At 34.4% G+C, this 13,151-nt stretch overlaps 1 protein-coding gene across 1 annotated transcript in view; it reads left to right on the top strand.

Annotated features, from left to right (window-relative positions):
* The window catches only part of LOC121436660 (nik-related protein kinase-like), a 100,389-nt gene that overhangs the window by 43,119 nt on the left and 44,119 nt on the right, over window positions 1-13,151 (top strand). Inside the window, exons 3-8 of the mRNA XM_041636667.1 lie at window positions 228-284; window positions 1,819-1,890; window positions 6,168-6,293; window positions 7,964-8,074; window positions 9,493-9,583; window positions 11,542-11,672. Coding sequence (XP_041492601.1) covers window positions 228-284; window positions 1,819-1,890; window positions 6,168-6,293; window positions 7,964-8,074; window positions 9,493-9,583; window positions 11,542-11,672 — 588 coding nt within the window. The remainder of the gene's footprint in view (window positions 1-227; window positions 285-1,818; window positions 1,891-6,167; window positions 6,294-7,963; window positions 8,075-9,492; window positions 9,584-11,541; window positions 11,673-13,151) is intronic.

Genomic DNA, 13,151 nt, shown 5'->3' with positions numbered 1-13,151 from the left:
AACATAAGCACAAACATCTAAGCTACCTAATAAGCTTGCTTCATTTCCAGTGAAGTGCTTCAGATTTATGTAAATGTTGATGACATAGTTATGTTTGCTATAAACACATATACCTATTTATTAACATGCTATGACTTTGACTTTAATTAATATATTTTGCTTTGTTAGTTTCTTGGTAGCTAAGTAAATAGCAAACATTTGACATTTATCACTATCCTTTCTTTCAGGGACTCCATGAAAAGACGGGTTCATTCACAGCTGTTAAAGTAATGAATGCCCGGAAGGTAATCTAACCTGTGCCCTCTCTGTATGCTGTGCACTTCATATACTGTGTGCATGGGAGAAACAACTCTAAAGCACTGTGTTGAAGTAATGATTTTATATGCTAGTGAGTTAAGCTGAAATAATTGTAGTTATGTAATCACAGTTAACAATGTATTACACTTACTGGTTTTTATTTTCACATTAAAAAATGATTCATTCACATCATAAATTCCAAGTATTTGACTTTATAGGCCACTTGAGAAAATGCCTATCTTGCCCTCTAGTTTCAGTGGTTATCTATTGCTGGGGTTAGCAACAAAAATACTTCCTTTTGTATTGTGGTAATAGTGTTCTACTCTGTCTTAGTTTTTCCTCAGATAATTTCTTTGAGAGTTGAGGCCATTAGATTGTCAATGACAGGTAGAAGGAAAGTTGTCAAAGATGCACGCTTTTCATATATTTTCAGACAGACAAGCAAGAGACCATTTAATTGGCACTGTTCCTGCTAATATTCATAAAATTGCCTCACAGTTCATAATCTATTGTCAAAGAATTTGCAAAGGACTGATTTCTGCCCTCTTTCTTTAGCTTGAGTAATTCACTTTGTCAAAATAATATTAACATGAACATAACAGAAGTTAAGAAATTTTTATTATATTATACCCAAAAGGAAAAATATTTGAAAGACTTTCTAGCTTTATGGCACTGCTGTATCCTACAATGAAATGTTACTTTGAAAAGTGAAGAAAGAGTAGAGTACTTTTTTTTTTTGCCAGTAAATGTCAAATGTTGCAAACCAACGTGAGATTCAGGGAGTTTAGGAGCTTTGCAGATTTTTAAAGCATAGTTTCCAAATAACCCCGCATTTTTTAGTAATACTTTGTAAAATGCATATTTGCTTCTTTTAACTCAGGAGCTCTAGAACCACATTAAATCTTTGTTGAAATATTTAAAACTTAAACCTCTAGATGCTCAATATTTACCGTCTGCATTTTTAAGTGGAAAATAGCACTTTAGTATTATAAAAATTTCCCATTAATGTGTCATTTACATCCATGAATTTAGTGATCACTTTACACATGTCATAAGAGACTGAATTTTGTCGTGTTGTGGTGGTACAAGCATTTAATCCCAGCACTTGAAAGGCAGAGACAGGCAAATCTCTGTGAGTTTGAAGCCAGCCTGGTCTACAAGAGCTGGTTCCAGGACAGCCAGGACTCCAAAAAAAAAAGGAAAAAAAACCCTAGAGAAACCCTATCTTGAAAAACTAGAGAGAGAAAGAGAGAGAGAGAGAGAGAGAGAGAGAGAGAGAGAGAGAGAGAGAGAGAGAGGGAGGGAGGGAGGGAGGGAGGGAGGGAGGGAGGGAGGGAGGGAGGGAGGGAGGGAGGGAGGGGGGCTCAATTTTTAAATTAGTACAATTAATGGGAAGCAAGAAAGGAGTGATGTTTTATTCCTCTACAATTTAGTGCTAAAGTAGCTAAAAATAGGTCAGCATAAATGATTGCAAAAGTGTACTAGTAGGTCTGAGAGTATTTTCCTTGCTTTTCCCCCCAGACTCCTTTGCCTGAAATAGGAAGGCGGGTGAGAGTGAATAAATACCAAAAGTCTGTTGGCTGGAGATACAGTGTGAGTACTAAACATCTTCATTAGCACCTCCAGAGGCTGTCCTTTAATTTTAGGCTTCAGTTCATCATTTTGTCTATATTGGGTCCCTCCAAAATGCTCCTGCTGGAAAGGATAACGTGTATATCTTCTACTGTTCATATAGATTCAGTCATCATAGTTGAACACTAACATCTGTCAAAGAAGAGGAGGGCCTAGAAGAAATGTTCCTTTGCATACTAAAATATCGGCTGCAGGGCAAACTTTGAGTGTATCTACAGAGTATAGAAGCTTCTCATTAGCTAGCAACAGAGGAAGAGTTGACTGTACCGAGTATAACTTTTCTCCTAAAATTGACCTTAGCAAACTCCTTTTTACATGTTGCACATCTTCTTTAGAGTGAATCACTGTTGTTCAGTTATACTGATCACAGACATCATTGTATATGATCCAAATTCTGCCTATCTACTCTGTATATTACAAAGTCAATACACAAAGTAAAAAGCCATCAGGGTGCTATCCTAACACTCTTCAGATATTTGTCCACAATACTTTAACACAAAAAGGAGTGTCAAACACTTTCATCTTGTAGAATTTTTGAGATGCCCCTTAACCCATGATCACTGGCTTTAGAATAAGTTCATACACACAGAAGTATAGTTTTCAAAAGACCTTAGTTTTCTATCAAAATATTATATGCTCATAAAACCAAAATTATTATTCATATAAATATGAATCCTTGATTAATTTTTCTAGTTTTCTCTCCTGCAGTCAAATAAATAAGGTTCATATGTTTTTGGCTTTTATGCCTTAATAAATATAGTGTCACGTACATTAAAAATAACCCCTTCTACTAATACAAACAAGCACATTTAGAATCTTTCTAGGTATATGAAAAATCCATTGCAAAATACCTTCATGATTTATCTGTTACACAACAGGCTTATTTTGTTTATAATGTGTCATAACAGTACAAATATATTCAGAGGAAGCAGCTGTAACTGGCTTTGGTAGATCAAAAACCCACTAAACAAACGGAATGAAAACTAAAATTATTTGACCAATTGTGTTTTCCTCAGAAGTGTATATTAATGAAAAAATTTTAAAGTCTCCAAGACCTTTCTGGTATTCTTTCCATATAAAAAAGGGATTTTGCTTGTAGCATTGGTGAATTTACAAAGGAAATTCTGGCATCCTTGAGCTGCCTTCTGACAAAAAGCAGGGGATCCAGGCCAGTCTGGGATCAACTGGCAAGGAGCCAGGAAACACTGTAGCATCCTATTACTGGGAGATGTGTGAGAGTTTTAAATTACCCACTTGGCCTGATGGATATTATGCACTTGTGTGTTTCTTACAAGCTCAACTTCCCGTTAATTGAGAGTGGCAAACACACTAATGCTTTCCAAACATATCTGATCTTCATTTATTTGTTTTGGGAGAGTTTACATTTATGTGGGAAGCCCACTCTTGGAAGTTTTATTTTTTTAAGTCATGTATTTTGAATTCTGTGATTATGTTTTAGTAAAGGAACATCGTTGCTAGCTAATCAGTTAGCATCTCTAAATCAGCTTGATTATTTTAGCTAAAATGTGTGTTAGTTGCACATACACAGATCTTCTGTGAAGACAGGGATATGTTCCTGGTTTCTACTGTATTTTCTAAGTAAAGGGAACCTTGGGATGAAAAAGTGGATAAAAAGAGATGTATTAGTAATACACTAAGTACTTGCTCTTTTCTGACGAAGTTTAACTTATCTTTTTGATAGTTGTCTTTTGAAATTATGCTTCTCACCTTAATGATCTCACCTAACTAGGTGGAATTCAGATATCAATAAATTGGTAATTCTTGAAAAGAGTACTTCAACATCCCCTGAGCACCAGAACCATATCTCAACTCTTCATAATTTTATACTGCCAACAAAGGATGTAGAAGTATTCATTTCTGTAGATAGATGTTCTTTATGTGCTGATTAAAATTACAAAAGAAAAATATGCAGTGGCTTAGATTCAAATAAATACCACATATACTATCTATAACTATTGTGTGTATCATATGTTGCACATATGCATTGTGTATTTTTCCGTTCAGTCTCTAACTAGTCTGTTAGCATGCATAATTCTGACAGAATGTGTACTACAACTTTTTAACACGAATCTGTGAAAATAATTAGTGAGACTAGATCATTACTTGTTTTATAGACATGTACTACTGTTATGATTAGAAAAACTAATTTTTTATAAACTTACTTGACAAGATTAAAATCAAATGAACCCATACCTTTAAAATGTATTAAAGGATAGTCACAACATTTTGCAACTAGCTCTATAAATGTAAAAGAAAAATTCTGACTAAAAATAGATCAAACATTTAACCATGAGAGCTATAAAGTGCTTTACAAAGTATAAAATGCTTAGAAAATAACATAAAGACAAATACTTGTGATTGATTTTGATTTGATGATGAATCCTTACATATGATACCAAAACTACTAAAACTAAAACAATAATAAGTTGAACTTTTTCAAAAGTAAAAATGTGTGTGCTCCAAAGAAAGCATGAAAGTTTAAGGCAACTCGGAGAATTGGTGAAGATACTTATAAATCCACTATCTAATAAAAAATTTATATCTAGAATATCTAAAAAATAGCTTACACTTATATAATGAAAAGCCAACCCAACATTTAAACATGCAAAGAATTTTTTATTTCAGTATTTTGCAACACACACGCTAATAGGAAATTGATAAGATAATCTGAAACCAGTTCTCACCAGGGGATTATAACTCAAAATCACATGCTACTATAATGTCACTCGCAAAGAACAGATGTAAGAACTTTGGGTGCATGTGCAACGATCAGAAATTCTTATATATGTCATGTTGGTATGGTAAAGTGATGCACTTGCTGTTGAAAATGAGTTTGGCATTTCATCATAGTATAAAACATACTAGATTCACCGGAATGAAATGAAAACTTTTACGTTAAATTTCATGTTAATGTTCATAGAAACATTATTCATGGTACCCAGAAGGTAGAAATAACCAATGTGCCCATCATTTGATTGATTATAAACCAAAATAAATGAAGTACTAATATTTTATGAATGGATATTTCACGTATAAACCTCAGAAATAGCTAGTGTGATGTGACTACATATTAAAAATTTTCTTTTATGTACTTTGGATAGAATGTAAATTAGTGGATTCTCAAAACTAAGATGACTGTGGTAGAATTGGGGCCAGGCTATGAACCAAAGTTCATAGAGCTTCATTTTAGAGGAAAATTATTCTGTGATTGACTGCAATGATACATACATACATACATACATACATACATACATACATACATACACACACACATATGTCACTAAAACAATTAGAAGTTCCATTTTAAGTGACTTAAGTCTATATTATGTGAGTTGCCTCTCAATAAAATTAGAAAAGAAATGAAACCACTCATTGGATACTTTCTCATGGTGTAGTGCTGATTTTCAAGGGACACATTTTAAGAACTTCTGAATTAAAAGATCCTTAGTTTACTCTTTCTTTTTGCTCCTAAATTGTAATTTTATCAGATATTTCCATCACTGTTCATTCTTGATATCTTATTTTCAATTACTACAGAATATACTTTTATTATAAGATTTTCTTGTCTACTTCCCCTACCCAGGAAGAGAGCTATATATTTTTCTTTGGGTTCACCTTCTTATTTAGCTTCTTTAGGATATCAAATTATAGACTCATTGACCTTTATTTATGGCTAGAAACCAATTATGAGTGAGTACATCCCATGTTCATCTTTTTGGGTCTGGGTTACCTCACTCAGTATAGTGTTTTCTATTTCCATCCATTTGCATGCAAAATTTGAGAAGTCATTGTTTTTTACCGCTGAGTAGTACTCTAATGTGTATATATTCCACACTTTCTTCATCCATTCTACTTCATGTCCTGGCTTTGTGGGAGCCTAGCCAGTTTGGATGTTCATCTTCCTAGACCAGGATGGAGGGGGGAGGACTTTGGACTTTCCACAGGGCAGGGAACCCTGACTGCTCTTCAGACTTGAGAGGGAGGGGGAGAGGAGTGGGGGGAAGGGGAGAGGAGTGGGGGGAGGGGGAGAGGAGTGGGGGGAGGGGGGAGGAGTGGGGGGAGGGGGTGAGGAGTGGGAGGCTGGGAGGAGGCGGAAATTTTTTTTCTCAATAAAAAAGAAACAAAAAGATTTTCTTTTATAAATATATTGCACTTTTGAGACGAACTGCTACCAGTTTGCTTAGCTTCAAACTTTGTTGTCTGGTTTTACTGTTTAGGATGAAGAGGAGGATCTCAGGACCGAACTCAATCTGCTGAGGAAGTACTCTTTCCACAAAAACATTGTGGCCTTCTATGGTGCCTTTTTCAAGCTGAGTCCCCCTGGCCACAGGCATCAACTTTGGGTGTGTCTTTCTTTGCCCTGGTTTTTTTCTATAAGAAAAGTCAACACAGTAAAAGAGCTGAGATGTGATACTTGTTTTCTGACTAGAAAATTTAAGCCCTCAGCTGTTCAAGATAGCGTGGCAAAACGTATTCTGACTCCTTGGGACAGCATGATAAGAAATGAAAAGAATAACAAATGCCCGACTAGGAGCTTTCCAGTGGGATGGAGGAGGGTACACATGAACACTGTTGATTTAACTTTCAGACTGGAAATGACAGCTTTGCTGGTTTTACTTTTTGCTGGTTTCCAGGTGACTTGATGGGCTAAAAACAATAAACAGATGAGGACAAATTTGATTTAGTACTTGACATGAACAAATAGCTATGTATTAGGTGCTTTGACATTTGTGCACTTATGCATAAATATTGCAAAATGGTTTGTTGATTTGCCATCATGGCTGGACTATTATAAATTCCATATCAAAAAATACAAATTTCAGTAACTAACTGCAACCTAGCCTAGCTAATCCCCTGAATTAGTTACTAGAATTTTTCCCATACTCTCTCCACTGTCTTAGACAATGAGTTTTAGTCAATGATAGTTTTAAAACGAGAATTTGGGACAAAACCTGGTGTAATGTCTTTTTTAAAATAATAACAGAAAGTTTTTAGGCTATTCCAGTGTCAATCAAAAGTCCTACTACATTCTACAGAATGGATTTTGGAAATTAAGGCAATTGTTGCTGGAAAAATGCTTACAGCAACACATTCCAATGAAATTCAAACTTTAGCATGAATCTTGCATCATCTGGAGAATTTTCTATAACACCGAACGCTGGACCACCTTCACAGATTTTAAATTAAGTAGGTCTGAAAAGCCTGTGAAGTTTAGACTTTCTAGTAAGTTCACAGATGATGGTGGTGCTCCCAGATTACTACCAGAATTCTTAGAACCATCAAATTTAAAGATGTTCAAATTAACCCTCTTTTTCTCAGATGTCCGGCAACTTGAATTCTTTATTCTCTGACAGTTGAGGTGGTAATCTTATTAAATATTGTTCCACAACTCTGTGGTTACCATATTTAATATTTGTTTGTATACTGTCTTTTTCATAAAATATTACAAAATTTAGCTTTCACACAATATGTAAAGTTATTAGAAATATTAACTCTTGTTATCAGATATATTCTGTTCATTCTGATCTACAAGAGCTAGTTCCAGGACAGGCTCCAAAACCACAGAGAAACCCTGTCTCGAAAAACCAAAAAAAAAAAAAAAAAAAACCAAAAAAAAAAAAAAGAAATGAAAGTAAATCCAAGGTTAACAATGTGCTGCTGTGGAGTCTTTGCATATCAGGCAAACTTTTCTCTCAAATACTCCTTCTTTTTTCTCTCCAGTCAGCAGTCAGCCTTCTCCTCCTCACACACTTCTTTTCAAGGTCAGGGGCATTTGTTTTATATATATATATATATATATATATATATATATATATATATATATATATAAACTTAAATGATCTTCCTTCTAAATATCTCAAACTACAACCTACAAACATGAATTAGTTCAAATCCCAGCTGCTAATGAGCCATTCAAATGTGGTTCTTGGTTTATCTACTTTCACAAATTCTCCTTCCACTGTTGAAAGTTTTAACAAATACAATACGCTATGCTTTTGTGGATCATCTGCAGATGGTGATGGAGCTATGTGCAGCAGGCTCAGTCACTGATGTAGTTCGGATGACAAGAAATCAGAGTTTAAAAGAAGATTGGATTGCTTACATCTGTCGAGAAATTCTTCAGGTGAGTATATAAATAATACTTAGTTATAATAATTATAATAATCCCTGATCTTAAAAGAACCTAGCTATAAAACAAACAAACAATCACACATATACACACACAAAGTTTTACATATATACATATACATAATATATATATATATATACAGAATAAGACTAAGAATTTTAGATATAACCTGTGATAAGTAATTTCTTCAGAGATCCAAAAGTTCAAATCATAGCCTTGAAAGGCTCTCTGCGAGTTTCATGCTACTGTGTTCATCACATTGTGGGACTGACATTATGATTTAATTATTTTTTAAGCATATCACTATTATCATAGATTAAGATGAAGTCTAGTCATGAAAAGTCAGGGTTTTGCAGTGTGGCCCCAAACCATTGCTGCCTTTTAAAAAGGCATATATTATCTTTGAAAACAGCCCCACATTTTCTTTTACATCTCACATTAAATTGGATGAAAGCAATGAGTTTCTTGGTCAGCCAACTTCAATTGGTGCTCAGTGCTTAACTCATTAGGGTCATCAAAAAAGGATATTAATAAAATGAAGAGTACCCCAACACTTTGGAATGGCATTCTTTCAATTTTGTTTGAATTTATTTGTGCTAACAATGCAAATCATATACCAAGTTTAGATTTTAGTTTGTCACATGTTAGTTGTGTGAACTTTAATCAGTTTCTTGATTTCCCCATGACTCATTTTCCTTTTCCATAATATAGGAGGATAGCATATTCTCCAAAGAGATTCTGGGATAAGTTAGTGATGATTCCATTTAAACCATTAGCACCATGTCTGGCACAGAATAAAAGCTCAATAAAGTATTATTAATGCCCAACTAGTGTCTGGCATGATCTCACTTAAATGTAATAATGCATGCAATGTCATGGTTTAGCCAGGTCTTGGGGTTCTTTAAGTGCTGAATGGGCTGGCGCCAACAAGGTAAGCCAACACAAATTGTACACACTTTAAAATGAATTTCCATATTCGCTCAAATTCTAGGTCTACAGGACTCATCAGAACATATTTTGAACTAAACAAATATTTTGATAAAAAAATAGAAGAAAACAGTTAATAGTTAAAATGCCCATGTCCTTACTGTCATGGCTAGTCAGAAATATGGAGGCTATAAAGGAGGATAAAGTTTCCCAATCTATATAAATATTACTTTTTAGTGTTCTTTTTCTTTCATGAGTATTCTGATTTATTTTCCTTTCCTTATAGCCAAAAGCAGTATTTCTGGGAACTGGTTGTAGTCATTCCAGCCTAAAGAAAGAATTTTGTTTGAAAAACCAAATGTGGACCATTTTTCTTAACAAAAGATTTTTTTTACCCAAAAAACTTAAAAGCAATCCTAGAAAACTGAAAAAATAATACGCATCTATATATTTACTTGACTTTTAAAATGTGTATGTATGTACAGGGCTTAGCTCACCTTCATGCACACCGAGTAATTCACCGGGACATCAAAGGCCAAAATGTGCTGCTGACTCATAACGCCGAAGTAAAATTAGGTAAGTTCATCCTTGCAAGGGTTAGGTGAGGAAGGATGTGAAGAAGAATGCCTTTGATCATAGCAGTGCCAATGTAGTATTTGGGTTTGCTTGAAACTTTGGCATGGAACTGACATGAAAGTAAAAGGGGCGTGCCTAATGAGTTCTTTGAAACTGCAAATAAACTAACTTTAAATATAATAGACTTGTGTTTTTTGGTCATTTAGTGCTTTATGTTAGAGATAGCTCTCATACTTATTTCAGCGATTGAATTATGGCAGGTATTAACCATTTCAAAATATTCCTGCCCATATTTGAAGACTATGAAATAGCTTTCAATTGCTTAGACATAAATTTCTTATTTGTATTTATTCTTTGAAATTATATTGATCAGAAGTGATGTTGTAGCAATATAGAAACCAAATTCTGCATTTCCCATTTTCTTGCTAAATAAACAGAACCAGAGTAGAGATTTTGGTCATTAAGAATATTTATTGAATATTTGTGGAACAAATGAGAAAGCAATTGTGTGTTATTGAAATAACAGTAGTTTTGAGACAATGTACGATGCCTTATATGCATAAGCTACAAAACTAGCAACATAAACTACACAGATCACATTATCTCTTAAGCAAAGTACATGAAAATGACACCTATAGAAACAGCACCAAGAAAGATACTGTAAAATGATAATAATCTCCATAATCTGTACCTTGTATCACTAGGAAAATACAAATTATTTCATTGTTGATGTTTCGTTTTTGTTGTTGTTGCTGCTGTTGTTTTAAGACAGAGCCTCTCTGTGTAGCTCTGACTGTCCTGGAGCTCACTCTTGGCTAGGTTAGCCTTGAACTCAAAGATACTCCTGCCTCAGTCTTCTGAGTGCTGGGATTAAAAGTGTGTACCACCACACCCAGCTTCATTGTTGAGTTTTCAATTTTACATTTTATCATAATTTTCTCTTTGCCTTTTTAAATCTTGTATTTTCCATTATTTCTTCTAGATTTTCCACACTTGCTTTCCCTGCATATACGGGGTATATCGGTTTATGTCCTTCATAGGTCTTTCTTGGCCTTTGAGTTGGCTATTGGAGAGTGGGAATGTTGAGCTATTGTGTAAAGAAATACTTTTTTAAACTTTAGATAATGAGACCAATGGTCTTCAAAAATATTTGGAATAGTCCTTCCTCTTGTTAGATGCTCTCTGAAAGACTGCCTTAAAATATTAACTTTATTTCATTTTTCTTTGATTCTACTAAATTATTCAAGCTGCTTTTCAGTTATTTTGTTCACCATATTCCAGATTCCCAGAAACTATTATAAATTTGAAAATCTACTTCATATTTCATCCCTGTCTTATTGTTTTTGGAATTAGTAACCCAAATCTACTTAAGCTCTTTTCTGTCAGTTTCTCAGGATACCATATTAAATATTTTCTTACAATGTATCCCACAGATGAATGAGAAACTGAACTTGTATAGCACAAAGCTAAGATATAGATAGTCTGGATAGTGTTTGTACCTGATTCAGAAGATCTGGATACTTACTTAGCTTCTATCAGGAAGCTCATTTTTCCTTATCAGTGGGTTGGAGTTTCCGATGTCATGCATGAGGCTTCCTAACTGTTACCAGTACATACATTACTAAGATGTGGCTCCTAGTGCTAGTCATCCTTTAGCTTGGTGGCGGATCCGTATGCCATATGCCACATTTAGTAATCAGTGGAACTTTATTTTTAATACTCATGATAAACATTTATCCAAATCTACATTAAATTTATAACAGCACTGTTGGGTCTCATTCCAACATAAATAGCAGCTAAAGCTCATTTCCCAGTATTCCTGGAGAAGACTTCATGGTAAAGTTTTCTGGGCCAGAAAGAAAATTTGTTATCCATTGTGGCTTTTGTATTGCCTTTCCAAGTTAAAGCAATAACTTACTGAGATTTGTGTTCCTGATTAATTCTTTTGACATATGTAGTGGATTTTGGCGTGAGTGCCCAAGTGAGCAGAACAAATGGAAGAAGAAACAGCTTCATTGGTACACCATACTGGATGGCGCCTGAGGTGATTCATTGTGATGAGGACCCAAGGTGCTCCTATGATTACAGAGTGAGTGCGCTACTTCAGACAGGGAGAATTCAAATTTGAAAAAAAAATGTGGACTACATTTATCTTATTTGTGAAGATTGATTTTTAAATGTGGATGTATGTGTCTGTATGAGTGTATACACACATTTGTGTGCAAGTGTCCATGGAGGACAGATAACAGCATGGAATACCCTGTAGCTGGAGTTACAATGAGTTGTTAGCCAGGTGATCTTGAGTGCCAGGTGACTGTGAGTGCTGGGGTCTGAATCCTGCTCTTTGTGATTAAGCAACAAGTGCTCTTAACTACTGAACCATCTTCCTAGATCCAACTATGTCTATTTTAATGATAAAAGAATACAAAGTAGTTCTTCCTTTTATATAACCTCTAATCAGGAATAGTAGTCTCTATTTCCTATGTGTGGTTTCATAGTATGCATAAGAATAATATTGTCTAATAATGAAGGCAAAGTCGAACACTGGCACTTTTTCAGATTCAGGAGGGAATATCTAGCTCAAGTTGTTGGCAACTTCTTTATAAAAATATATTAGATGGCTTCATTTGGAGATTCAACTTCCAAGAGCAGAGGAATTTCTAAACTCAATAAAATGAAGCCAGGACTGGGGCCTCAAGACTGTAATCCCAACTACTTGGGCGGTAAAAGCAGGAATAGTAGGCCTGCTTGAGCTACAAAATAAGTTTACGTTCAGCTTTGTGTCAAAATTAAGAGTGACGAGTAGAGTTGATGATGCTGGCCAGTAGGTCTAACATTCATAAGGCCCTATGCTTAATCACCAGCTTCACACATATAGAATAAGACAAATAATTAATTCTTATAAGTAAAAATTAAAAATAATAATTTAATTGCTTAGTATACTGGAGAAAATCTTTGGCATTCGGCTCATCTCCAAAACCACAGAAAATCAGTGGAATAGAAAATTTAACAATTTGAGGTATATATTAAAATTTCAACTAAAATTTCAATTTGAAATGCACATATAAATATATGTATACAAACATATATTCCAAAAATTCAATATGGAAAGGCACAAAACTCCCCATTTGCTAAAAACTAGAAACCTCACTCACTTACCACATCATAAGTCTCCAAACAATTCACTCAATTCACTGTGATCTCTCTCTGTAGTACTTAGGACTCAATACGTGAAATCAGTCAATTTACATTTTATCTCTTTGCCATTTCCTCCAATGTCCTTTGCTTGTTCTGTAAAGCAATTATTTACTGAGAGCCTATTGCATTTTCCGCACTACAGTGAGAGCTATGAAGACTACGGAAACAAAGTTTTTTTTAACCCATTTACTGCAAGATATGGTAACTTATATCTGTCTAAATTTTGCAGTCTTTCAAATACTTTAACTTGTTTTTATTATTTAATCTGAAAATAATTGAAAGAAACCTTAAGTCTCTTAAAAAGCAAAGTTAAGGCATCTATAAACTGAGGCTCCAAAGCTAGAGTATACTATTTTAAGAGTCAACCAGT

Source organism: Microtus oregoni, unplaced genomic scaffold, assembly GCF_018167655.1.
Source record: "Microtus oregoni isolate MIOR12 unplaced genomic scaffold, Mior012 000050F_001, whole genome shotgun sequence".
Taxonomy (NCBI): Eukaryota; Metazoa; Chordata; class Mammalia; order Rodentia; family Cricetidae; genus Microtus; species Microtus oregoni.
Note: the sequence above shows the minus strand (reverse complement) of the source record. Positions and strands in the feature narration are given on the sequence as shown.